This window comes from Corvus hawaiiensis, chromosome 5 (assembly GCF_020740725.1).
Source record: "Corvus hawaiiensis isolate bCorHaw1 chromosome 5, bCorHaw1.pri.cur, whole genome shotgun sequence".
Taxonomy (NCBI): Eukaryota; Metazoa; Chordata; class Aves; order Passeriformes; family Corvidae; genus Corvus; species Corvus hawaiiensis.
In genome coordinates, this window is record NC_063217.1 from 4,208,220 (window position 1) to 4,233,725 (window position 25,506).

At 38.0% G+C, this 25,506-nt stretch overlaps 1 protein-coding gene across 3 annotated transcripts in view; it reads left to right on the forward strand.

The window, feature by feature from the left end:
* Positions 1 to 25,506, forward strand: part of CTNNA2 (catenin alpha 2) — a 462,414-nt gene that overhangs the window by 131,182 nt on the left and 305,726 nt on the right. For all 3 annotated transcript variants that reach the window (XM_048304875.1, XM_048304874.1, XM_048304876.1), the window contains exon 7: positions 1,705 to 1,908. In XM_048304875.1, the coding sequence (XP_048160832.1) occupies positions 1,705 to 1,908 (204 nt within the window). The remainder of the gene's footprint in view (positions 1 to 1,704; positions 1,909 to 25,506) is intronic.

Sequence of the window (25,506 nt, forward strand, 5' to 3'; positions counted from 1 at the left end):
ATGAGAAATAAGATCTTTTCTAAGAGCCTTGCCCTACTGAAATAAAGAAAATACATGGAATCAGTTTTTAGCCTCAAATAAATCCATTTGAACATTTTCTGATTAATAATAAACAGGTACAGTTTTCAGTGCTAAAGGCACATGTTGGTTATGTGTCCTGTTCCTAAATTCTAATGTACATTTTAATACACTGTGTTGGTTTTGTTGGGTTTTTTTTCAAATTACTGGTATCACTTGTTTTGTGATAATCACTTGATTATCACACAATCACTGATTGCTCTTGGATATTAAAAGAAATAGATTAATCATAAAATTATCAGAACATTGTGAAAATTAAAAGGGTTCATTGACAAATCTTACGTGCTTTAAAATAGGTGTGATTATTAGAAATCAGAATGCTTTTACATTTTTCATTCCTATTTCATGATTTATTTTCTTTTAAAGCTCGAATAACAAGTGCACAGCTTCCAGAGCATTTTTAGTCCATAGGAAAGTAGGGAACTTCTTTGTAAGATTTGAACAAAAGGTTCCTGAATTACACGGTGTTGTAAATGTGCCCGAGAGTGGGAGCAGGTAACTATTGCCTTTGTATTTCTTACCTTGAACTGCAAAAGGAGAAAAGCAGATCAAAATATAATCCAGCAGTGGCTCAAAACTCATAACTTTACGTAAGGTTTTATGGTGAGAAGAGTAGAATCAGTGTGGTTTAGACCAATTTGATATTTGGTAATAAGTTTGATACATAGAGTACACAAGTCTTTAGCAGTGATCATAATTTAGGAATTAGTCTGTCTTTATTATAAAAGAGTCTTTGAAAATCAATTCTTTTTCTAGTGAAATAAAGATATTTTGCTAACCAGTGGACTATTTGACAAATTAAAGATGTTTTCAGACTGTCTTCATGTAGTGCTCCCTTTTTAGTTAACTAATCCAGCACTTTCTTCCTGACCAAAAACCAAAAAAAGCTGTTAAAAGATGCTCTACAGAATGGAAATGAGAGATTTCATATTTTTGTGCAAGTGTCATTATCTAGTAATGATTTTCTTGCAGTCTTAACTTCCTCAGTTTTTTAAATTCATGAAATATTGGGGTAATATAGTTACATTTCAGCAGGGTAGGCTGCTTATAAAAATAATCAAAATGAAATTATTAACAGGGAATATCCCACTCTGTCTTCAGGAATAAAAAACTTACACCTTGCATATGAATGTCCTGAAGAACCAAGAAATTTCCAGAATATTTGTGGAAGAATAATACTGGTTTAGCATCATGGATTGGTTTGGGTTGGAGGACCTTAAAGATCATCTTGTTCCAAGCCCCTGGCGTGGGCAGGGATACCTTGCACTGGACCAGGTTGCTCCAAGCCCCGTCCAAGCTGGCCTTGGACACTTCCAGGGATGAGGCAGCCACAGCTTCTCTGGGTAACAAGGCTGTGAACTTTTTATATGTATGTGTAATTGTTTTTCATATTATTTATCTACTGTGATTTTAGAGTTACCAGATATTTCTCTAATACTTACATTTTCCGGAATTTGGTAGATAATTGTTCCAAGAAAGTTTAGATAATCCTTGAGGTCCCTTCCAACCTGGTATTCTACGATAAATTATTTCTAGGGAAGACTAAAAAAAAACCTCTCCGAAGGCACTGAAAATGCCAAAGACCCACAAACACTCATCGCGTTCCCGTTTTCCTTTTCCTTCCAGAACAAGATCATCCTAGACCCGATGACGTTCAGCGAGGCGCGGTTCCGGCCGTCCCTGGAGGAGCGGCTGGAGAGCATCATCAGCGGAGCGGCGCTCATGGCCGACTCCTCGTGCACGCGCGACGACCGGCGCGAGCGCATCGTGGCCGAGTGCAACGCCGTGCGCCAGGCCCTGCAGGACCTGCTCTCCGAGTACATGAACAACGTAAGTCACACCCACTGCTCGCTCGCGGGGCGCCTTGGCCTCCCGCTTTTGTATCTCGCAAAAGTGGTAATGTGGCTTTGTACCGAGTGTAGAGGTGGTGCTGTTTGAGTTGTTGAACTTTTTAATGCGTTGCAAATGTTTGACAGGAGTTTGGTACAATCAGAAGCTCACAGGGCTGGTGGTGTACCAGCCAAGGAACTCCGTGCTCCCCGTGAATTTTGCAGAAACGTTTCTTCTTGTGTAATAAATAGCAGCAAGTATTCCTTTGGAGGTAGAATTTTTTTTTTTCATGAAAACAATGGTGAGTAATGTAAATGTTGAAATGGCCCAAGAATTACTGAAGGTGAATATGGTTAATTTTCAACATGCTTGTCCCTGTGGGATGGTAATCGTGTTTGATTTTTAGGATGTTAGCTATAGATATTCATAAGAGATTGACTCTTCGGTGTGTATGTTAAACCACTGAAGGTTTCGCTTGCTGGTGGAGCTATGAAACACTCAGCTGCCATGAAAGTATTGCGGTCAATACTAGTGCTGTTCACACAATTACAACAACAGCTCTCTGGGTAGGGTTTCCAAAGGTGGTGAATTGTTCAATGTGGTGTGAACAGGCAGTGCATAACCTTGTTCTGCACAGCTTGTCCCAGAAAATTCTCTCCACCCAACAGTGTGTATTAAAACTCAGATATTCTATTGCTGTGTCTTTTGGGGGATGTGGGAAAAAGTCCAAAGCGACATCAACAACCTGTTTTAAAATGAAAATGTTTGCCAAGAGGTATCAAACTGAGCATCCTGTACTTTGCTGTTTCTTGTCTTTGGTTGCTCCTAGAGTATCAGATGACACATTTTGATCCCATTTTGCTGGAATCATCAAAATAGCACTGAGGAGACTGAGGATAGACCTTCAACGTTGTTGTTTTCATTGGTACTGTTACATTTGTTAGAGTGATTCAATTCAGTATCAGTAGTGCAAACTTCAGTCCTTTAGTCATTGCATTTTACACTTCAGACCTAAATGTTGCTTTTCAAAGATACTGTTTCATATAATAAGAGTTACTTCAAGGAATAGCTGTTTGATGGTGCAGAATTGAAAAGCATTGTTTGCTTCTTAGTTTTTCTGAAGTGATGGTTGACAAGTTCTTGTGAAAGCTTGAATGAAGGTGAAGTTTGTGCTGCTGTGTTATGGGTTAGAAATTATAAAGAGAACATTAAATACCAGATAATGAGGCTGTGGTGGAAAAGAACTTGCTGGGTTTCTTCCTACAAGATTTTGCTTTGTAGAAGCATTACTGGTGCAATTCTTAAAGGTCTTTCGAAGAAACTTTGAGAACTGATGAATGGTGGCTTCTTATTTTATTGTGGTGCCTCTTTTTCAGTACATAGAGTTCTGGTAACGATGCAATTTGCCCTTGGACCAGGAACATTCTTATTTTATTTCTGGCTGCATTTACAGAAGGAGGAGAGTTTTAAATTCCTGCAGGCATTTATGACCACACTGAAGGTTGCTAATGTCGTGTCATCATTTTTACTTAAACACATAATGGTGTGAGCAGCTGCTTTTATGGTTTCCACAGTATGATTTTTGAAATAGTCTTTTTCTTCTCTTCTTAGTCTGAGCTGCACAACCCCTGTAATTTTTTTATTTTTCTGCTTTATATTGAAATGAAGCCAATTTAAGTAAGATATTTTTACACCTACTGAGTAAACATTATAAAACCTGAATATATACTTAATTACATAAAATGCTGTACTTCTGATTTTACCACATCTGGTGTGGTAGAATTTGAGAACAATGATTTCCAAACTGATGTTAGCAGTTACAAGGGATGGGATTAAGATTACATATTAATATGCCTAAATTTAGGTTTTTGTACATAGGGACAGGTAAACTAGGGACTCTCTCAATTCAGTTCTTTAAGGGTAGATGCCATTTTAAACTACCAGGTTAAAAAATTCCAGGGCTTGTTTGAGCAGAGACTCCTCAGTCTGCCCCTCTGAGGCATTTGAATCCTCCATGGGTCATCTTGTAGCTGCCAGCCCCACTTCCATGTCATGTAAGCTCTAGGAAAGGACAAATTGCCAGACTCCTTCCTTCATTGAATCATTTGAGCCTCAGTTGCTTTAGCTCCAGTTATAATTGTCAGAGACCAGATCAATACTGGAGTTCAGATCAATATGACCAAGGAAAGCTGAAGAGCCATTGAGATGACAACTGTTATAATCTAATATGGGCAGGGGTAAGATAAATACCTCTAGTCTGCTCTGATATATTAACTAAATCTCCACAGCCAGGACAGAAGATCAGATCTCGAGTTTGTAGGCAGCTCCTGTTATCTAAGGATTGAGTTTCATCCACTGGTCTGCCCTGGTACAATTTGCTTTGCTACTAAACCTACTTCCTTGAAACCTGGGGATTGATTTTCTTGGGTTCTCAATAATTCTGAGCATGTTCAGTATAACAAAAGATCTCACTTGGAAAGTTTTTTAAAGCTTTCATGAGTTTCAAAAGAGTAAAACTGAAATGGCACACACCAAATATGACACAGTTCTAAGTCTGATCAAAGCTGATTTGCAAAGATAGACACCTTTAACATCTTCTGTCTGTGTGGCTTTAAACCACTGCAGTCCTGCTCTTGCTTTAGAGATTGTGAAATTAATCAGACATGCATGTCTTGGGGTTTATTCTGTTTGATGGTACCTGAAAAATTATGAATTTTTGGATGATGAGTGTTGATCAAATGAGCATACAGCGAAGTAAATATTTAGTGGTTATGCTTAAAGGATAGAGACAATGAAGGGCAGGGTATTGGCAATGTGCTGTTCAGTCAGTAATAGTTCAGTCCTTCTCCAACTTAAAATAGTTCCTTTTCATTCATCTACTTCTATTATTTGGGTTCAGAAGGGTGTTTCTTACAAAACTTCAAGAGCTGAAGCAAAAGGCTATGAGTTTAAGAAAAAGCAGATACTTTCAAAATGTTGGCATCCAAAGAAAAATCTGAAAAAAAAAAAGGTTGAAAGAAGGATAGGGCAGATTTCAACTTAGGTTAGTAAAAATGTTGCTGCTTCTGCAGTTGTATTATTTGCTATTACAGGTAACAAAAAGAAGAGATGTGTTTTCATTTCTCCTTTCTTCTTCTCAGATAAATGTTGATTTGCTCCATTTCCTACCTGTCAAATAACATTTTTAATTAGTCCCTAGGCTCTTTACTAGTTCTATGAATAAATACATATTTGCATAGTTATTGCATTGACTGGAGTCTCACAGTACATGGGCCCTCTGCAAGAGAGATCCCTGGGCATTCTCTGCAAGAACTTCTATGGAGATGAGATGTAAACTGTTTCATTATTCTTTGTATATCCAGAAATATACATTTGCTTCATTTGTCTTACCATAACTTTGACAAAATCTTTTCCCAGCATGGTATCTATTATTTCTCTCGTGAACTCATCTGAACTTTAAAATCTGTTACTTTTGGGAAGCAAAGGCAAGAAAGTTCTCAGTCTGCTGTGTCATATGACTTTTTTTTCCCCAGTTTCTCTGTTTTTCAGAGAAAATTGATAGGGTATTTCTCAGCTTCTTATGTATATGTGATAAATCCCATCATCTATTTCAAAATAAAATTATATTCCTAGACCTCTGTCCTACAGAGAAGACCTAAATACAGCTCCACAGAAGCTCTTAATGCAATTGTTTTCTGTTCATCTAAATGAAAACCTGATTTAATGGATGGTTAGCTCTGATTGGGGTCTAGTTTCCTGCTGGTTTTCTCTCCTGGATCCTTCATGATTTGTGTTGCAGGCTGTCAGGGAGCAAAAATACCAGGAACCTGGGAGTTCCAGCTCTTAACTCCTGGATCAGAAGCGTGCTGCCAAACTCAACCCAGTGCTGGGCACCCTTTCTAGCAAGACTCGGGTGCTGCTGTGTTGATGTCTGATTAACATAAGAAAGGGAGGAAATTGTCTTCAGAAAAAATATGCTTAAAAAAAAGAATGCTTTGAATTCCCTCTGACATCATCAGATTCAGTGCCAGAGACTTAATGTTGTGTTGCTGGGGTGTATCAATGATAAATTTGGAAAGCAGTTGACAAGTGAGTAAGCCATGAGTGTTAAAGACCTCTGTAATCACTCCAGTACTGGCTTGGCATTAATTCAAATCTGCATTTGAAAAGGCATTTCCCAGCTGGTTCAAATATGATTTTCTGTTCTAAAGTCTTTGGGCTCATTATTAAGCCAACTTGCATTCTCCTGCCTTCCTTTCCCTCTCATCCAGTGTTCCTGCTCCCAGTCCCTGCCAGCACTCCAGAGGAGCTTTTTTTTTTAATTATAATTGTTTTTTGGGACAGCTAATATTTGTGTGTCTGAGTGGAATGATCAGTCCTTTATGGAGTCCTTATATTACTACTGATGATTTAATGTTTAGATTTGAGGATCACATCTGAGCACTGGAATAGATTTCCCAGAGAGGTTATGGAGTCTCCCTTGCCAGAAATATTCCAGAACAATCTGGATGCAATCCTGTGCAATGTGCTCTAGGAAGACCCTACTTTACCATGGGGGTAATGCTACTTAATGTTTGCTCTTTGAAATCTTATTCTCTAAAGTTACTACCCACCCCTGATCCCTGCTCACTCTTGAGTTGCTATAGGCTCTAATTCCTGTTTCTTATAGAGAAGAATTCTCTATAAGATATTTATAAGAAAAATTCTCTGTAAGAATTTCTTGAAATGACAAAATACCAGAAGAACAAATGAGAAAGCACAAGCCTGCTGGCAGCTTCTCTTCACAAATATATCAGTAAAAAATTGGAATTGCTCAAAGGAAAAACAGAGTGCTGCAGTACATGAAGATGAAATGTCCTTAGCAGACAGCTGGTTATTGTGCTTGATTGGAGAACGAAAAATGCAACAGCAACTGAAAAAAAATCTATAAACTCCCAAGATACTGCCAGCTGTCACATTTAACAACTTCATCTGAACTCATATTTAAAATAAGCAATAATTGGTGTGTACATTTCAGCTCTGATGCTGACTTGTGTAAGGTTAATCCGGGTGACAGTGAACAGTAAATTACAGTTATGAGACAGAAATGTCCAGAGCTGTCCTAAGATGAGGAATCAGGGGTGAGTGACAAGAGATTGACTGCTGAAGCAGCAGCATCGACTGATGCAGGCGTGACTGGCTCAGCAGGGCAGTTTTTCCATCAGTACCATTGTCAAATTCCTGGCTGCCCGAATAATTTTTAGAGGACAGCAGCTTGTTTAAAAGCTTTCCACTGTATTTCAAGCTGGAGATGAGCTATTTTGCTATTTACCTGGCTCTTTTAGAGGTATTTGTCTTTGTATACTTGAAAGAAACAAGTAGAAGCACAGTAGTTACTATTGGAGGAATAGGATATGCTCCCAAATGGTTTATGCATTGTTTCTTGGCCAGTTCAGGGTTTTTTGCATTTGTGCATCCCTCCTGAGTGCCCTGACTGTTCATAACTGTACATAAAATCACTGTCCAAGCATGCAACCCACTGTCTGACTTAAGACTTTTCAGGAACCTTCTGTCTCTTCTATTTTGATGATGTCAGGCCCTCCTCCTAAGACATATCCACTATTTTTCAGTAGATTTACAGAAATGCTGCATCACTTACAATTGCACAGGTTATTTTTGATGTATTTGTTCATTCCTGAATTTCCTGGTTTTGTAATTCCATATTCAGTTTGCTGTGTTTTTCTTATCAGATCCAGAGAACCACACTAGTGTTTGCAATCAGAAACAAAAAAGCCCAGAGGAGATTTCATGACTTGGAAATGACAATTATCCTAAAAAATTGTCCTCATTTCAGGTTCTGGTGATTGCAGGTTTACACACTCCTGTTGGGATAAGTAGATTTTTAAACTTACTGAAGTAATTTGCTCTTTACAACTACCTGTTACAATCTGCTCTGAAAGGTGAGGGTAACCCAGGTTCTTGTTAATAAATCCGTTGGGGTGGATTAGAGTAAAACAACCCTGAATGAGTGTTTTTTGTAAATATATACATGTAGGGTTTATTGCAGAATAATTTGGTTGCAGAGGAAAACAGATATGAGGGCATTTTGGTTGCTATCTTTAGTAATATAACAATATAAAAGCATGAAAATTACTTAACAAAATGCATAAGAAAGAGAAGGAAAGGATAAGAGTAAAAATATCTCACCACCCAATGGCTTCACAATGAGACTTGGTCATTGCAATTTCAACGTCTGTTGGTCAAAATGATAGACACAAACCGGCTGCATCAAATGGTGAAGGAAAGCCCCAAAACAGCCCCTCTGTTTGGTTTATATTCACTCAGGTTCAGGTAGGAACACCCAGATACCTCCCCTGGGGTGGGGAATTTCAGATGGATGATGTAATGTTGTGGATCAGGAGACAATTGGGGAGAATTTGACACCTTCTAAGTCGATACAGCTGCCCATCACATCAGTGCAGCTGGGCCCATTACAGCCCATCATGGCCCATCAGCAGAGTGACCACCTGCAGGCCACGTGTGAATGTCCCGGTACCTCCCAGGCAGGGGAGTTATCACAGCTGAGGTCACTGATAAGGACAAGGAGACAGCTCCTGCCTCCTAAGGTTTGTCTCTTTCCTTATCTCGTTCATCACTGAGTGTCTTACTGATTCTATGACTGTGATTCCGGTGTTTCTGGGAGGAAATGCTGTTTCTGAACCACAGTGCTGGACTTTCCTTGGTGGTATCAACCAGACAACATTTTTTGCGCTTTGTCTTTAAGGGCAGACCGTGCTATGTCATTATAAAAGTGTTGTATATCATGTTAAAGTGTAAATAAATCAAAGGTTCATGGAGTCTAAGGCTGAATTGGCATATTAGGTTGAGTGATGTTTCTAACAAGATACTTGCCTCCAAATTAGCATGGAAATTTTCTAGACTGACAGTAAATCCAAACCTGATTTTCTCCGTTCCTGTAGGGCTTAGTCTGCCTGGGCCTCTCTTACTCCAACATTAAAATTGAGGTCATGTCAGTCGTAATTCATTAAAGTTCGAATGCCTTGCCATTTCCACATTAAAAAATTCTGCATTAATTATATAATTACAGTGTTTGGGTTTGGTTTGCCCATTAAACTGAAAACTGGGACAAAACCAACACATGACAGAATGAAGTGGCGCAACTTGGTGACACAAGATGGTGTGGGATTTAATTTGGCTGACTTTTATATTGTTTTTGACAAATAACCCAAACTGCCTTCCTATAAAATATTATATTAATTTCTTACGTGACATAGATGGGAATAAAGGATTTACTAAGTGGACTCCAAGTTCATCAATACTCAGGAAACTTGCTTTTCTTGACAAGTGTATTTGTTATTCCTCGTTGTGTTAAATATGTATGTATGCCTACAAAAGGTCTGACTGTACTTGTTGGTACTTTGTCAGAGTACTTGATCATTTTAAACTTAGTGTATTCAGAGAAAATAAAAATGTGATGTTTTTTCAAAAAAAACCCCAAACAAAGTCAAATCATACCACCCCCCCAAAATTGCATTTTCTTGCAACGGTTTTTACATCTAACTAATTTTATTTTGCATTAATTATTTAGTTGCTTTTTTTTTTTCTCTAAAGTGTGTTCTTAGAGAAGTAATGACTTCTGCACTGGTGCTTTTGATATCCTGGAAAGCATTTTCTCTATTTCAGACATACGCTGTCTGAAAATGATGTTAAAGCTGTTTGTCCACCTGAAAGAAAGTCCTCTATCAATCCTGTCTATCAGTGTGATTCACAACCTCTCTAATTTTTCTTTCTACTGAAGTTCGCATTTATGGGCCATTAATTTGTTGTTTTTCCATGTCTACAAGTCAATATCAATATGAGAGAAGTTTATAATGCATTTTATCCTATACCAATAACAACATGATTATTAGTTCTGTGTGTATCTGCTTTTGGTGTCCAAATCTTTCAGTATTTACACAATCCACATTAACATTGTTGGGTGTTGTATTCTTTTGGATGCCAAGGAAAATATTCCCAATGAATTTATAGAACTATTGGAATGAATCAAAATAAAAGTAGAATGGGCCTACTGCAATTAGTGAGGTTTCGGAAAACCACATCAAAAATCTGTGTCTCCTTGGAGGCTATTGAACATCTTCTGTTGCACATTAAAAATCCTTCAGTAATTGTATAATCGTGGTGTTTGACTGTTGAAGGCGGTGCAAATGTCTGTATTTTCAAAGACATGGCATTTCTCTCTTTTTGATTCATTTTCTTTAAAGACTACCTGAATCCCTCAGCAGTTGGACTGAATTTTTACTATAACTGGGCAAATACTGAATGGCTTTGGTTTGCCTGTTGCACTGAAAATTGAGGCAAAGGTGACACATCATTAGATCAGCATTTGGATAGTGAAGGATGCACTTCAGGGAAGGTCAAAATTCTTTTCCTTTTAATAATGTCACTGCAGTATTTACAGTGCCATTAGCAATCTAAACTACAGAAAATATGACAGTTGTGTGTAAAGGTGCAGTTTATGAATCCTGCATTGGTTTGGATTATTTTTGTTTGTTTACACCAGAAATGTTTTTTACAAATGAGAGCAAGGCTCTGCAAGTCGGTGTTGGAGGAATTCACTGTAATGTAGGGAATTTTCAGCTGAAATGATTGTGCTGGATATCCAGAAGAGGGCATGCTTGCACATCAGAAATGTTTTGTGCATCCATAAAGATCTGCATGCTGATATGGTGCAGCTGGAATCCAAGAAAATGCAGTAGTACACAAAGAGAAGATGTTACCTTGTTAGTAACTATGGGTTCTTAGAAACAAATAGATTCAAAGGTTGTTTGGGAAAAAAAGGATGTATTTTAATCAAATTAATATTGAGTGGCTGAACTGTCAGAAATGAGGTGATAAATTCTACTTGCATATTTTTGTAAATTATTTCAGCTGTAGGTACATGATGCAGAGCTCGGGAACGTGTGCATTCTAATACAGAATCATTTCCAAGTTGCTACAGCAGTGAACTGTATGACAATGTGAAATCAGAGACATCAGTGTTTGGTGGGGCCTGATGTTTGACCTGGGAAATTATCTTACGACTTGAGAATTCAACAGAAATGCAAGGGCATCACGTCTTGTGACACAGTAACTTGTTGCTTTTTCCAGAGTTATGTATTAGCCAGATGTTAGGAGCACAGGGAGTTTGTTTTTATATTTTCACTTGAGGAATGGAAGACAGAAGAGGTCTCTGCGGTAATCAGTTCCCTGAAAACTTGCTTAGTAAGAGGAGGAGGATTTTTTTTTTTATTTTTTTTAAGATGGTTGAGCTGCAGGAATAAGCAATTTTCCTTTTGAATTGGGTTATTTTTTGAATTTGAAGTATTGATTCAATTTTCATAGTATTGGGAAACTTTTTCAAAACCTTTCCCTTTAACAGATACTGTGACTGGGTACAATATTTTAGCTTGCATTTGAGTACAACAGAATGAAATGAAGCGTTTTGTGAAATTAATTTGTCTATAATTTGTCAATTAATTTGTCTCCCTACCCATATGAAGGGGTCAGAACTTGATGATCATTAATATCCTGTCCAGCCCAAGCTATTCTGTGATTCTGTACTGAAGCTTTAAGCTTATCTGCTTTATATATTTGTGCTGATTTGGACAAATTTGGAAATATATCCTCTAAGAGAAGGCAGTTTACAACCACCCTCCCGATGTGTTTAATTGTTAAATTAAGTTAAATGAAATTAAATTTAATTGTGTTAAGTTAAATTGTATTTAAGTTTAGGGTAACATAACGACCTCACATTTTCACAATACCTGTATTATATAGGATTTTTATATCTTTGACAGATTGACTGTTGCCTTGTCCAATTCTTGCATTTATTTAAAAAGAAAGAACAACACAAAGAGAGTGGCAGCATAGACAGATGCATCATAACTGGAATTATGCATTAAAGATGCAATGAAATTTATACATTTCAGTTTACTGAGACTCCTAAAATACAATTCCGTAGCTCAGTGGCTGAGCTCTTTGTGAAATACTCTAAAGTACCTTGGGACAGGATGTGTAATAATGGAGTTACTATGAGGCTGTCAAATGCATTGCCAGGGATGCCCTTGAATCCTGGGATCAGATGAATTACATTTTAATTGGGTTTTAAGGGTAAGCTGAGCAAGTAGATAAGGTAGAATTAACCAGAGACTATTAATGTCATGAAACCTTTGGTGCTCTTAAGCTGTTGCACTAAACCCAGTGAGAGCTCTTGCTGGGAAGAGATGTAATCACAGAATGACATCAACCCCTTACCTGGAGCCCCTTAGACCCAGGCAACTGGAGAAAAACACATTAGTTGGATTTTATTATAGCATTTTGGAGGCAAAGGAGACAAAAAGCCCAAAGCTGAGTTTTCCCAAGCTGTGGGACCATTTACCCAGGGAATTTCCTGACATTATTGAATGGTGGGGGTTTTGTTTCTGATAGAGCAGAACAGAAGCTGCTGTGATGTCAAATGGCCAAACCATTTGCTTGTGTATTTCTTTTCTCCATGAAGTAGCTTATGATTATTTTGCTCAGTGGAATTTTTAGGATTGTTGGATGAGTGACCTTTTTTCCTGTAACTTCTTTTTGTTGTCCACATGGATGCAATCAGATTATTAGAATTTTTAGAAAGTTACAAACTTCAAGCACTTGAACTCATTTGTTATTCCATTATTTTATTTTTAAACACATTTTTTATCATTTGAAGCTGAACAATAGGTCTAATGACTAAAGGCGTTGCAAGGCAAACTTAAATAATTTATTGCATATGTTAGAACAGGGGTCAGGGTAATGGCTAACATGCCATAATAGTACATAAGAGTAAACATATATATATATTTTTAATTTCCTAAATAAATTTAAAAAAAAATGGAAAAGAGAAAAAAAAAGAGAAAGGAAGTGGGAGGAGGAATTTTTTGTTGTTGATGTCTGTTGTAAATCCATTAGTTTGACAGAAAATTACGTCTTTTTCTTCTGACTGGGTAGGTGAGCACAAATCCTTGTGCCTCATGCAGTACTTTTGATTTCTGCTTATAGGATGAGGATGTGGAGGCAAATCCCATGGATATCAGGGAAGGTTGTTCATCCTTGCACGTATTTGTAAGGGATTCAGTTGGGAATATAAATGCCTGATTTCAGTATCTCAGTGTCCCCAGGAAAGGCAGTAAGGTTAACTCGCAGGATTTAAAATTCCACTGTATATTATGGGGTCTGGTTCATCCTGGTGTGTTCTGCCGGGAGAGCTGTCACATGATTCTTCCAAATGCTCAACCATTAACCTTTTGTCAAGGTGAATTTTAATTTAAATTATGAAATCAGATTTTTTAAAAAAATAAATTCATATAATGGTTTAAATTCTGAAATACATTTTGAAGCAGAAATACAGAAACTTTTCATTTCCTTCCAATTTTATTTTCTGTCCTTTCACTGTAGCTAAATAAAGAAGTGAGCGAATCAATTACAGGTGTACCTGATTTGGAGTGTGTAAGGCCAGACTTCCCAAGTAGATTTACATCCAAGCATTTGTGTGTACAAAACAATAAAACTTGAAGGCTCATTAGCTTGGAATGACCCCACTGTGTTTTATGTGACGGGGTCATTTCTTTACTAATGAGCCTCTAAGCCAGATGGCCAAGCCCACAGTAGTCTAACTGCGTTAGGGTGATTTAGATTTTTAGGTAAATAGCTTTGCTTTTCTGGTCTTTCTCTTTTTTTGTTACAGAGACAGGAGAGAGAAGGACAGCTTCTTCTAGAACTCTGTACACACTGTTTTGCCTTAGAAGAGAAATGGCTGCTAAATAAACTTCTTAGGGTTTTATATCCATTTCTAATATTTTTTTCTGATTTGCAGTATATCTGGTAAATACTGTCCTCCCTGGAAAGTCTTGTGGGTAGGAAGTTATTGTGACAGTCTTTGCCTATTATTGGATTTTGGTTCAGCAGATAATGAAACTCATTGCCTCTGAGCTTGTATAAAAGTACACAAGAAATGCAAAACTACAATGATTTTGCGCAGGTGATAGGGCAAGAATGGTATGCCCCATTTCTGGAAGTGTCCAATGCCAGGTTGGACAGGGCTTGGAGCAACCTGGGCTAATGAAAGGTGTCCCTACCCATGGCAAGAGTTGGACTAGATGGCCCTTTCCAACCCAAACCACTCAGTGACTCTATTGCTTTCTAATATAATTTTTCTATAGAATTTTTGCTTGTCTTTATGAATTTAGGATGTTTCAGGTGCATAGGATGAGGAATGGTTGCTCATTTGATCCTGGATTCATATCACTCAGGCATGTAAGTGAGGAACCAGGTCCTCATGGATACCCCCAAGATTGCTACCTTCAAAATATATTGAATTCTAAATGCCCCGGATTATTTTCTTGGAATGCTTTTCTCTTACCATGACTAAATCATACACAAGGGAAGCTTGGAAATGACATAAAAATCTATACAGACAACAACCGAAAAGAGAAGGGTTTTTAGAGGGCAGTTTGTTAATGGTAACATCAGCAAAATGGTTTTGCAAGTGTGTTTCAAGCACATTGTGCCGATAAATAGCCATTGTCCTTTCAGCAGTCCCACATTTCAGTGAGATTTGGATGTAACAAATTGTCCGTTTCTGTGACTAACTTCATATGATGATTTGCTTATATCTTCTGGGAGTTTGTCTCAGTGATGTTAGATAATAGTGTATAGATTCTTAGTAGTGAGAATTGGTCTTATCTTCAAAGAACGTGGTTATATTTGGGGGAATAAGAACATAAAAGGGCTCAGAATAAAGCTTTATCTCTGATAATAGTCACAGGGGATGACTCAAGAAGAGTATAAGAACCTGGCAAACATGCTGTGATTGTGATTCCTCTTTGCAAAATTTATTATCTTAGCCTCCAGCAACTTATAGTTCAGGGAGTTCCTGAACCGAAGGTGATATTTACTGTTTAAAAGTGAATAATCCAGATCCTTACTTAAACAGGCTGTAGAGCATTAAGATTTTAAGAGATCTACACAGGCCTCTGGAATAGCTATTTTTGCATCATTTTGACCCAGTCGTCCTTTTATTTTTAACTCTTTTTTTCCTCTCTTGAGTTTTGCAAGATGCTTAGTCCAGGTTGAATTAGGAAGGGGAGAAATGGAGTCAGTAAGTAAAGGAGAATTGTGAAAACTTTTATACTTTGGTAAAACCTTTTTGAACCACATTTTGTAGACATGATACACTTTTGACCTGCAGTCATTTTACTTTTCAAATACTGAAACAAAACTGAATGTGCTGCATCATTTGAAATGTATCAAGCCGAATACAGTGAGCTTTGATCACTTTATTTCCACCTCCTACAGTTTTCCAGCTGTACCTGCCTCTCCCTAGCACCAGGAACTTCCAAAGCAGCGGGAATTCCTACTGGGGAAAGTTTGCTGAAAATTAGCTGTGAAGATCTGGAGAGGGGATGATCTGGAATCCTTTACTCTTACTGTGTGCTTTTTGAACAAACCTGATAACAAAAAAATCCCTACCGGGTGCCGCACCTTCACGGTGGCTGCACTGTGTGGTAGAAATGAAGACACTGCCAATGCACTTTCCTTTGTCAAAAATTATTATAAAATGTCCAGTAAAGCTTTACTTCAGTGAAAGAGTTTACCTCTAAGACAGGTCAGAATCAGTGCCATAATACACTCCGTCCAGAGAGGAGGAATAAAATCAGTGTTAAATCATGAGCAGAGTAAATGAATTTTGGATGTGAAAGTGCACTGAAATGTTAACACTGTTGTGATTTGCCAGTGCTCATAAATCTGCCTCGAGAATTAGGACAGGGGGCATTTTCTGGTGGGGACACTAATAACAGGGAAGAAGAAGTGTTTTTCTCTTTTATCCTGATTTCTATGCATTCCCATTTAGCAGTGTATTGGGGAGAGGGTGTGTATGTCACATTTTTAGCTTGTCTCTCTTAACCAAAGGCAAATTAAGTCTCTTCCTGAGTATTAAGTATCAGGGAGAAAGTTATTCAAGTCCATCATTGCTTTTAAGACTTATTTGTGATGGTGAAATTTCTGCTTTATAATTGAGAATGGGAATCTGGTCTCCAAATCACACCTTAATCTGTAGTCTGGGAAATGTAAGTGGTATTTTATCTCTTTACTTAGTGTTGCCAGACTAGCAGAATGACAATAATATAGCTGGGTTTTGTCAAAGCATATAATTAAATGGCTATGAAAACTAAAGAGCATTCCATTCACTGAAGAGTGGTTACACTTGTACTGCCATGTAAGCAAAATGGCAGTACCAAAATAAGAGAGCGTCACACGCTGTGTACGTTTTTATTTGTTAACAACAAATTTAAAATGATGAATACTTTTCCTTCGGTAAAATTCTTACGGAATCCCTTGAGAATTCCACAGCGTCGTAAATGTAATTTGCAGTTCTTTACAATTATGGTTTAAATAGACCAAGACTAAAGGGAGTCTGCCTATTTGATTTCCAAATTTGCATCACTTAAAATCCAATCAGACCAACTGTTCAGATTTTTATTAGATATGAAATACACGAATGGGTTCAAGGCCATGCTATGTATAGCAAACATACACCTTGTTGTGCAGCATGGGTTATCTAACTCATTCCTTAGCATGTGATTCGACCTTCAGCCCACCCAGACTGCTCAGTGACTCCTTGAATTGTTACTATAATAAACCCTTCGATTTTCAGTAACTGGTGTTTTATAGCCCAGCAGATTGCATTTGATTTTGTGGATTTGCTGTAACATATTGAGTTTAACGGATTTATGTAGGAATGTAAAACAAAAATAATACAGCAGGCGCTCCGAGTTTTCAAACACAAGGCATTAGGATTGCAGATGGCCGAGTCGGATAATGACATTGAATAATTTAGTGGGGAAGGTAATCTGGTTTTGACAGAATACATTAACATTTAGCTGATAGTACAGGTGTCTGGGTACTGGTCTGCGTGCTCAGATCTGAGGCGCGGTGGAGTGATGGTGTGAGGTGCAGCTTTACAGCCTCACTGACCGTGCTTAAAGAAGAAGTATCTTTTCAAAACATACTAAAATAGATTTAGAAGACTCTCAGCATTGCAGTCATTGCAATAACTTCTCACTGTCTGGTGTAATTTTTTATTTGTTGATGAGAGAAGAGGAGCAATATTTCTTTAATGAGCTTTGATTAGAATTGTATGTTCATTACAGGGTGGATCTAAGAAAACAAGGAGCAAGAAAGCACAGCAATTAAAAGAGATTTCTCTGCTGTTCATGTCTATTATGTCAAAACGTGGCTTCTGCCTTTTCCGCCAAATTGACAATGGGACACACCAAACTTTTTCTCCATGACAACATCATTAAAATGTAGTAAACATGATTTTAATATTGGTAGTTGTGCCTTAGAGAGAAACAGTCAGAGCAATAACCTGGGACTGGTTGAGCTCTGCTGGCAGGAGCTCTTTGGGTTGGATTTGTCTGTCTGTATGTGCATTCCAGTAATGAGTGGTGCCATGTCCCTGCAGTTCCCTCTCCCTGACACCAGCACAGAGCACACACAGAGTCACAGACCATCGAATCCAAATGGTTTCGGTTGGAAGGACCTTAAAGACCATCTCATTCCACCTTCTGCCATGGACAGGGACACCTTCCACTACCCCAGGTTGCCCCAAGTCCCATCCTTCCTGGCCTTGGACACTTCCAGGGATCCAGGGGCAGCCACAGCTTCTCTGGGCAACCTGTGCCAGGGCTTCACCACCCTCACAGGGAAGAATTTCTCCCTAATATGTAATCTAAACCTGCATTCTTTCATTTTAAAGCCATTCCCCCTGTCCTGTCACTCCAGGCCCTTGTCCAAAGTCCCCCTCCAGCTCTCTTGGAGCCCCTTTAGGTGCTGGAAGGTGCTTAATGGTCCTCCCTGGAGCCTTCTCTTCTCCAGGCTGTACAACCATGTTAGTTTGTTTTCTTTCAGCCTGAGGTCAGTTTGCTATTGCTGTTTTCTTTGTTAACTGATAGGTCTGGAAGAGAGTAACCACTTCTGCCCAACTCTTCAGTGAAATACTTTGCTCTGAAATCTGTATTAATAAAGGTAGCAAGTACATACACTTCAAGGAACATTCATGAGGTCATTGGATAATGAGTATGTGACTTGAATTATGTACATCATATTTATTCACTTTAAGGCTGATATTTGTTCAGGCATATCCTGAATAATTTTTGCCTTGGCAGAGAAGAACCTGCCAGTTTGCATATTTTGGAGCTTAAGGAGCAAAACATTTCCACTGTGCGTAAATGGGAACCTTTTCGTTGCCCAGCTGCAATGCTTGAGCCATGCGTCCTCTCTTCCAAGCCACGACTGTGTCCCTGACTGTGCTGCCTGATCATCATCAGAGCTGAGCTATTCCAAATTTCCAGCTTTCAGCATGGGTAGCTTGCTGAAGGAGACATTATGGCTTGATTTCAGATGGAGCCTTGCGTAGGCTGGATCATTTTCACAACTATTCAAGCACTGCTTGAGTCCCTGGTTGACTGGCAGTATTGAACTCAAAGAAGAATCTGATGAAAGGAAAGGAGGGAGCTTTCAGCAATACATAGTAGAGGGCTTAAATTGAGTAAAACTTGCTGTTTTCTGCACCTTTTGTCTTGCTTATTATAAAAGGCAATAGCTATCAGATTTTCTGTGTGGAACTAGCACCGGATAGAGCCAAATGTGGAGAATTTGTGTTGAGCAGTTGAAGTTTTTCAATATCATAGAAAATTGAAAACTAGAGGATGTAAGAAAAGTGACCTTAACACAGTCAAACACGAGTTTTATAAACTAAACCCATAAGTCTTAGGAATACCAAAATAGCCTGACCACGGTATTGATTTTATAATGTTGTTCCTGACTCTCGCTTTGCAGAGCAGTGACATTTCATTTCACCCATTGGAACCATAATAACTGAAGTGCAACACCAGCTGATGGAAATGAAATTAAACCTATCTTCAGTAATAAAGCAGTGATGTCCATCAATATTAGAATACAAACCTGTTTTCTAGTTTTATAATGTTCTATTACAACGAGCTATAAATAAAAAGCAGGTATTTGTTGTAGCAATACCTGTATATCAGCTAACAAGCAGATAACCTGACTTCTCTTGGATTCGCTACAAGATGTTCCTAAAATAAGTACATCTCCAGCCATGCCATTGTGAAATTTGTATTCTGCAAAATATTTAACAAAGTTTCTTATACATCTTCACATTTGTGGTGAAAGACATTAAAAAAAAAAAAAAAAATCCCCATAGCATAACGCAACCGTTTGTTGGGAAAATATAAATCTGGGCACAGACACAGTTTATCTGGATTTTTTGAAGTACTACAGATTTAAGAAACATTAAGAATTACGTTGGATAGGAAATTCATCCTGTTAATTTCAATCACTGACTGAAACATCACCAACCTGAGAACTAGAGATGTTTCTTGTTTTGTTTAATTGCTTTTTTCAAAGAAAATAAAAATTGCTGTCTTTTCTCAGGTTCCTCATTGCTCTTCTTTAAACACATTGTTTCCCCATGACCAACAGCCTGATCTTCCAGGTCAACAACAGGGGGAGGAGAGATCTGTGGATTTTTTGTTGACCTTTTGTCTGAATACCAGGTGGAAGTAGCTCATTATTTAAATCTGGACATCCAAATCATCACTTGAGTTGCAAATTTTGCTTTCATTGTTTTGCTGATACCAAAGGCTTTTGCAAAGGTATTAATTATGGCTCACTGGATTAATGGCATTTTGCTAAGGATTGCTATAGCTGGATTTTCAAATCCAAAGGGAGAAACTTCCATCCTTTGTGGGGTTCTCATAGCCCACTGCAGAAGGAATACTTATTCCTGGGTTTCTAAAGGATTGGACTTCACACGAAATATATGGATGGTTACAGTGCCCAATTGTTTGCTTCAGTTTCTCAGCATTTTTTCTCAGCTTTCTGTGAGCTGCAAACCTTGATTAAAAGAGAGGCAAGACAGGATATTTTTCATGGTATTTTAGCTAATTGATTAAGTTTTGGGGAAATACAGTACTAAAATTTACCTGTTCTACTTCGTTCATTTCTCCTTTATGGAAGAAGGACCTGAAGTCAGAGCTGCTAAATGACCTTTTTAAAGGAGTTATTAAGAATTCAGAACAATTCTTAGCATTTTCATTTTGATCTTGATGTCTGTTACTCTTACTGGCGTCATTTTCATTTTCCTGTCTCCTTTCCAAATTTCCTGACACGTAACTGACAAGATTTACCTGGAACATAATGCGTGAAGACCTCAGCTGAAAGAGAGCAGAAGGAGCCTGACACTGGGATATGAAATGCAACCTTCACCTGTCACTTTATGATATTAAAATGTGTCTGGCACCTGTGATCCCATTTCTCTGAGAGGGATGGTAAAAAACATAGTAGAAACAAGTTATAAACTGATCTGGTTTTGCTTTATGATGGTCTCAATTTTTGTTATTTTCTTTGTATCCTAATTTTTTTTTTGTTTTGGGGGACTTCTAAATATTTTCAGTTTTTCTTTAGCTTCTAGAACTAATATTTCTTCCTATCTTGGTATATTTATTTTCTTAAATAAATAAAGGTGCAGAAGTGGGTCATGTCTATTGGGAAAACATGGTTTTTCCTGTCCTTTTTAAAACTTAAAAAGAATTCCAGTACCTCAGGGGACTACAGGAAGGTTGGAGAGGGAAGAAATTCTTTTCTGTGACAGTGGGGAGGCTCTGGCACAGATTGCCTGGAGAAGCTGTGGCTACCCCTGGATCCCTGGAAGTGTCCAAGGCCAGGTTGGACGGGGTTTGGAGCAACCTGGGGTAGTGGAAGGTGTCCCTGCCCATGGCAGGGGGTGGGACTACATCATCCTTAAGGTCCCTTCCAACCCAAATTCTGGCATTCTGTGATTTTCAGTGAGTTCTTTTAAAATGCTTTTCTGTGGATGCAGAGCATTGTGGGGTGGAGAGGGCATGGAAATCAGTATCTGGTTTTCATCATCATTATTGTTGTTGTACTGGGTTGGCTAAAGGACATGTGTGAGTTTTCTTGACATAAACATTACGTTCCTTGTTGTCCTGATAAAAGGAACTTTCGTAGCCAGAAGTGCCTTGGACTTCACTCGTGAAATGGAGGAAGAGGATGCAGGACAGCCCCCAAGGAAGTCTCTACATCTGTGAGAAGGGTTCATCTTCCAGTTGGTGGTTTCCTTCCTGAGTTCCTAACTAGCACAGTTCCTATCTGCCAGGGAACTCTTAGCAGGGAAGCTAAGGAAATATGGGAAACTCCCCTGTAGTGAAGGGATTGAGCATTTAAAAAGATTATCAGTTTTCCTTCAAGAGCAGAGTCAGGCATTGGAACAGGTTCAGTCTCCATCTGTGGAGCTGCCTGGATAAAGCTCTGAGCTCTGTTTTGACCTCCCAGCTGACCCTGCTTGAAGCAGGTGATTGGACTTAGTGACCTCTGAAGTCCTTTCCAGACTGAGTTATTTTATGATTCTATGATATTTAAGAGAGTTTGGGCACAGTGACAGCCCGTTTGACATCCCGAGCTCTTGCACATTTCCAGCTGACAGAAGTTTGTATTCCTGGCATTTCACAGAGGGGGATGGAACTGATACTCCTGTCAGGCAGTGAAGAAACAGAAAAATAGAATATTAGTTAAAAATGGACAATGATTTCTTGTAGAAGGATGGGGTGAAGGGATGCATAAGTCCCAATCAATCCCTGTATGCCCGTGCAAATTTTTATGCTAAAAGTTGGGTAATTTTTGCTGCTTAATAGAATGGAGAAGGGCCACAGTGTCCATATCTTGCCTTTTTTCTGAAATTAGGCAAATTAAAAATGATCTTTAATACACTGCCTGTAAGCTGTGTTTTAGAACTTCTTGAAGTAAATTCAATAACGAAGAAATGTGCATCGGTTCTTTGTGAGAGTCCTGAATTCTACAAGCAAATTGTATTTCAGGATAATATACCTCTGATTAAGAAAAAAATCAATAAAATATCCTCTTTTTGTGTTTTTTTCTTGAAAATCATTATTTACTTGACCAAATTAGATTAATCTCTTTTTTTCTATATGATGACTGTATGTATTTTATCAGAGGCTTAAATTGCTGAAGCCAATCAGGAATTTCCAGGCAGAACTAGATGTGGTAGCTCATCATTCTATTCTCTGCTCCTCAAAAATTTATTTGAATCTTTTGTAGGATACCAATAATTAGAATGTACTGTTGAGAAATTGGGAATTAATATTTATGATATGTTAACTCAAAAGTTAACATGAGTAGAATTTACATTGGAGCTTAGTGGTCTTACATTTGCCCCCACTTGAATTCATCACCTACCTGGGAATTTATTTTTCTATTTTAAATCATTTACAGAGGAAAAGAACAAGATGATGGAAATATGCAATAAAAAAATCATTTTTAAAGTACTTATTAGACCTTCTTTGGGTTTTTTTTAGATTAGATTTTTTTTGATTTTTGGCTTTACTTTTTTAACCTGAGTTACATTTCTTCTGTCACTTCATTTCAGAATAATTTCGCTTTTACATGTTAGGAGACAAAATAATATGTGTAAATGAGGCCCAAGCACACTTGCAAACTTTCCCTGTCAGTTTGTAATTACTTCTAAGTTATCAATAGATTTGTGTTCTTGCCTAAATACGGGATTGCAGTTTGCAAATAAATTGGCTAAATTGGAAGCTTGAAGGCCACAAGCCAAGAAAGTAATGTTATTAACTTCTGTTAACTGTGTCACTATAACTTCAGGACACTTGCAGATAAATTCTTTGCCAGTTCTCATTTCCAATAGCAAGGTTGATTTATGCATATTCTGGCTGAAATGATGTGCTACAAATCTTTCATGAGGTAAAAGACTAATGAGGGACCTCTGTAGTTTAGAGAATAAATGGAGAGTCCCTGTGAATGCTGCAGATTCCTCAGTGTCTGTATTTGTTTAGCAAATATGTAAAACAGTGATCTGCATTTGTGGTTGTGCTAATTTATGAGTCAAGGACTCAGCTTTAAATTTCTATTGCTTGTTTTTCATGAATGTTCTTGTTAATCAAATGTTCAGTTAATCAAATTAAAACACATTTTGTGTCACATAAACTGGGTTCAGATGATGAAAATGTGATTTATGAGGATATAGGGTTTTCTTTACCTGTTAAATTTTGTGATATAAGCCTTTAAAAAAATCTAAAATTTTTTTCAACAGAATTCCAGTTTAAAATTAGTGGGCTTTTAAAAAGCCCCATCTAGTCTGGATATCTGGCTGTGGTACTTAAGTGGCATTGGCAAGGATGTAATTTTGGTGAAGAAAACAATTCAGATTTGAATATTTTAAATATTTTGCTGAAGCTTATTTAATGATATTTTACTGTGGAATCATGCATGTCATTAGACTGTCACCATTTTCAGTTTCATAGAGAAAACCACAGTATATAACTTTATATTGTGGTATTAGTATTTATGGACTTCTTTACCAATGGGTGTTTAATTAATAAAGGAGACACTCTTAGTAGTTAATAATTTAAATATTAGTATTGTAAAGGTTCATTTAGGAAGAGAAAAATCCTGAAATCTTGATCCTGTATTGAAAATTCTGAGAGGTCTCATGTTCCATGCAAGGATGAGAATTTTAAACATTTTAAAACACATGCAGAGATGTATGATAGAAACAATCCAGTTGTGCTGCTTTTGTCCTGTGTGACAAGCCCCACTGATAAGATTTAACTGGAGCCATGTTTTTGAATAGAACATTGATTTTCAAATAATGAATAGGAATAAGAACTTTCTGTGTTCATAAATTCTGTTTTCATTCCAAAAGGTATTTTTTGCCAGTCCAGGCCTAAGCAGAAGCTCCTATGCTTCATTATTCCACTCACTTATCTTTTTTGGAAGGGTGAGGGTGTGGCTGATGGTTAGAATTGGAATTTAGTTGCTCCCCTCTCCCTCTCACCACTGAAATGTGGCCAGGAGGGGGAAAAGTTAGAGAGGATCTTTATCCCAGCCTCCCTGCATGCAGTTCATGTGCCATCCAGGAACCTGACAATTTTGGGGGGTTTGAAAGTACCTTTCACTGGTGTATTGAGACTAATTTAATTCAGTAAAATTTGTGTGTTTTTGGGAGTAGTTTCTAGCACAATCTGCTTGTTTGTTAACATATTTTAGTCTTCTATTTTCTTCTTCTCTATGTGTTGAATGCTTAGTTGTTATTTAAAGAAACAAGTGTTTCACAGAGTTGTAAATACTTATAAAATGAATATTATGCTTTAGATTCTAGGAGAACCTTTTAAATCCATATCAGTGTGGTAAGAGAAATCTCAACTTCTCTGTTTGCTTCTTTTCTCCTTGGGCTTTGTGGAAAATCAAGTTGCAATGTGTTTGCAATACTTTTCACTCTGTGTTAAGACACTAATTTTTATCCAGTCTGCTGAGCACTTCAGGTGAGTGTTGAAGGCATAATGATGATGTTATTTAATAGATAAATTGGAAAGTGGCGAAGTCAGAGGAATTGTTCCTTTGTTCTGTGCCTTCACCAAGGTGAGGGTAAGTGACATTCAGCAGGACGTGACTGATCTGTTGCTCACTGTCTTGTCTTTATACCACACAAGTTTGGGAATATCTGCCTGCCCTTTAGAAATTTGGTGGGACTCCTGGATTCTGCTTGTCTTTAATGAGCCACTAACTCAATTTTTTTAATGTGTAACTAATATCTCCTTTAAAAATTAGAGATAAATGCAGAGATTAAAATAAATACAAGCACTGAGGATTTTTTTTTCCTTCAGGGCTCTAGCATGGAAATGTAATCACCCGGGAAGAGATCTGGGTTCTCAGAAATGAGGTCACCTTGGCAACAAAATCTTCTGTTATTGTCTGCAAGTAGCTAATCAGTGATTTGGCAGAGCAAGGAAGGATAAAAGGGACCTCTGAGCCATTTCCTGTCTGTCTGGTCCTCTTCTGCTGTACAAGGTGATGGTGAGGTGCTTGAACCAGAGGCTGAAGGAGGCTCCTGCCCCAAAGGGAATTAGAGAATGCCAAGAGGGATCTGATGTCATGGTTTGTAACACCCCAAAGCTGCTCGCTCACTCCTCCCCAGTGGGATGTGGGACAGAATCAGAAAAAAATTAAAAATCATGGGTTAAGATAAAGTCAGTTTAACAGGACAGAAATGGAAGGGAAAATAATAATAATAATAATAATAATAATAGTAATAATGATGATGATAAAGAATATACAAAAGCAGTGATGCACAATGGGATATTTCACCACTGCTGACCGATGCCCAGCCAGTCCCTGAGCAGCAATTGCCCCCAGTTTTACTGCTCAGCATGATGCCATGGGGTCTGGAATATCCCTTTGGACAGTTGGGGTCTGCCAGTCCTGGCTGGGTCCCCTCCCAGCTTCTTGTGCCCCCAGCCAGCTCTGGCAGGGCAGTGTGAGGAGCTGGAACATCCTGGACTCAGTGCAAGCACTACTCAGTAAGAACTAAAACATCAGTTTGTTATCAACATCATTCTCATCCCAATGTTCACTTTCCCTGACCAGTCAGGCAGCAATGGCCTAAAGTCTCTTCAATTT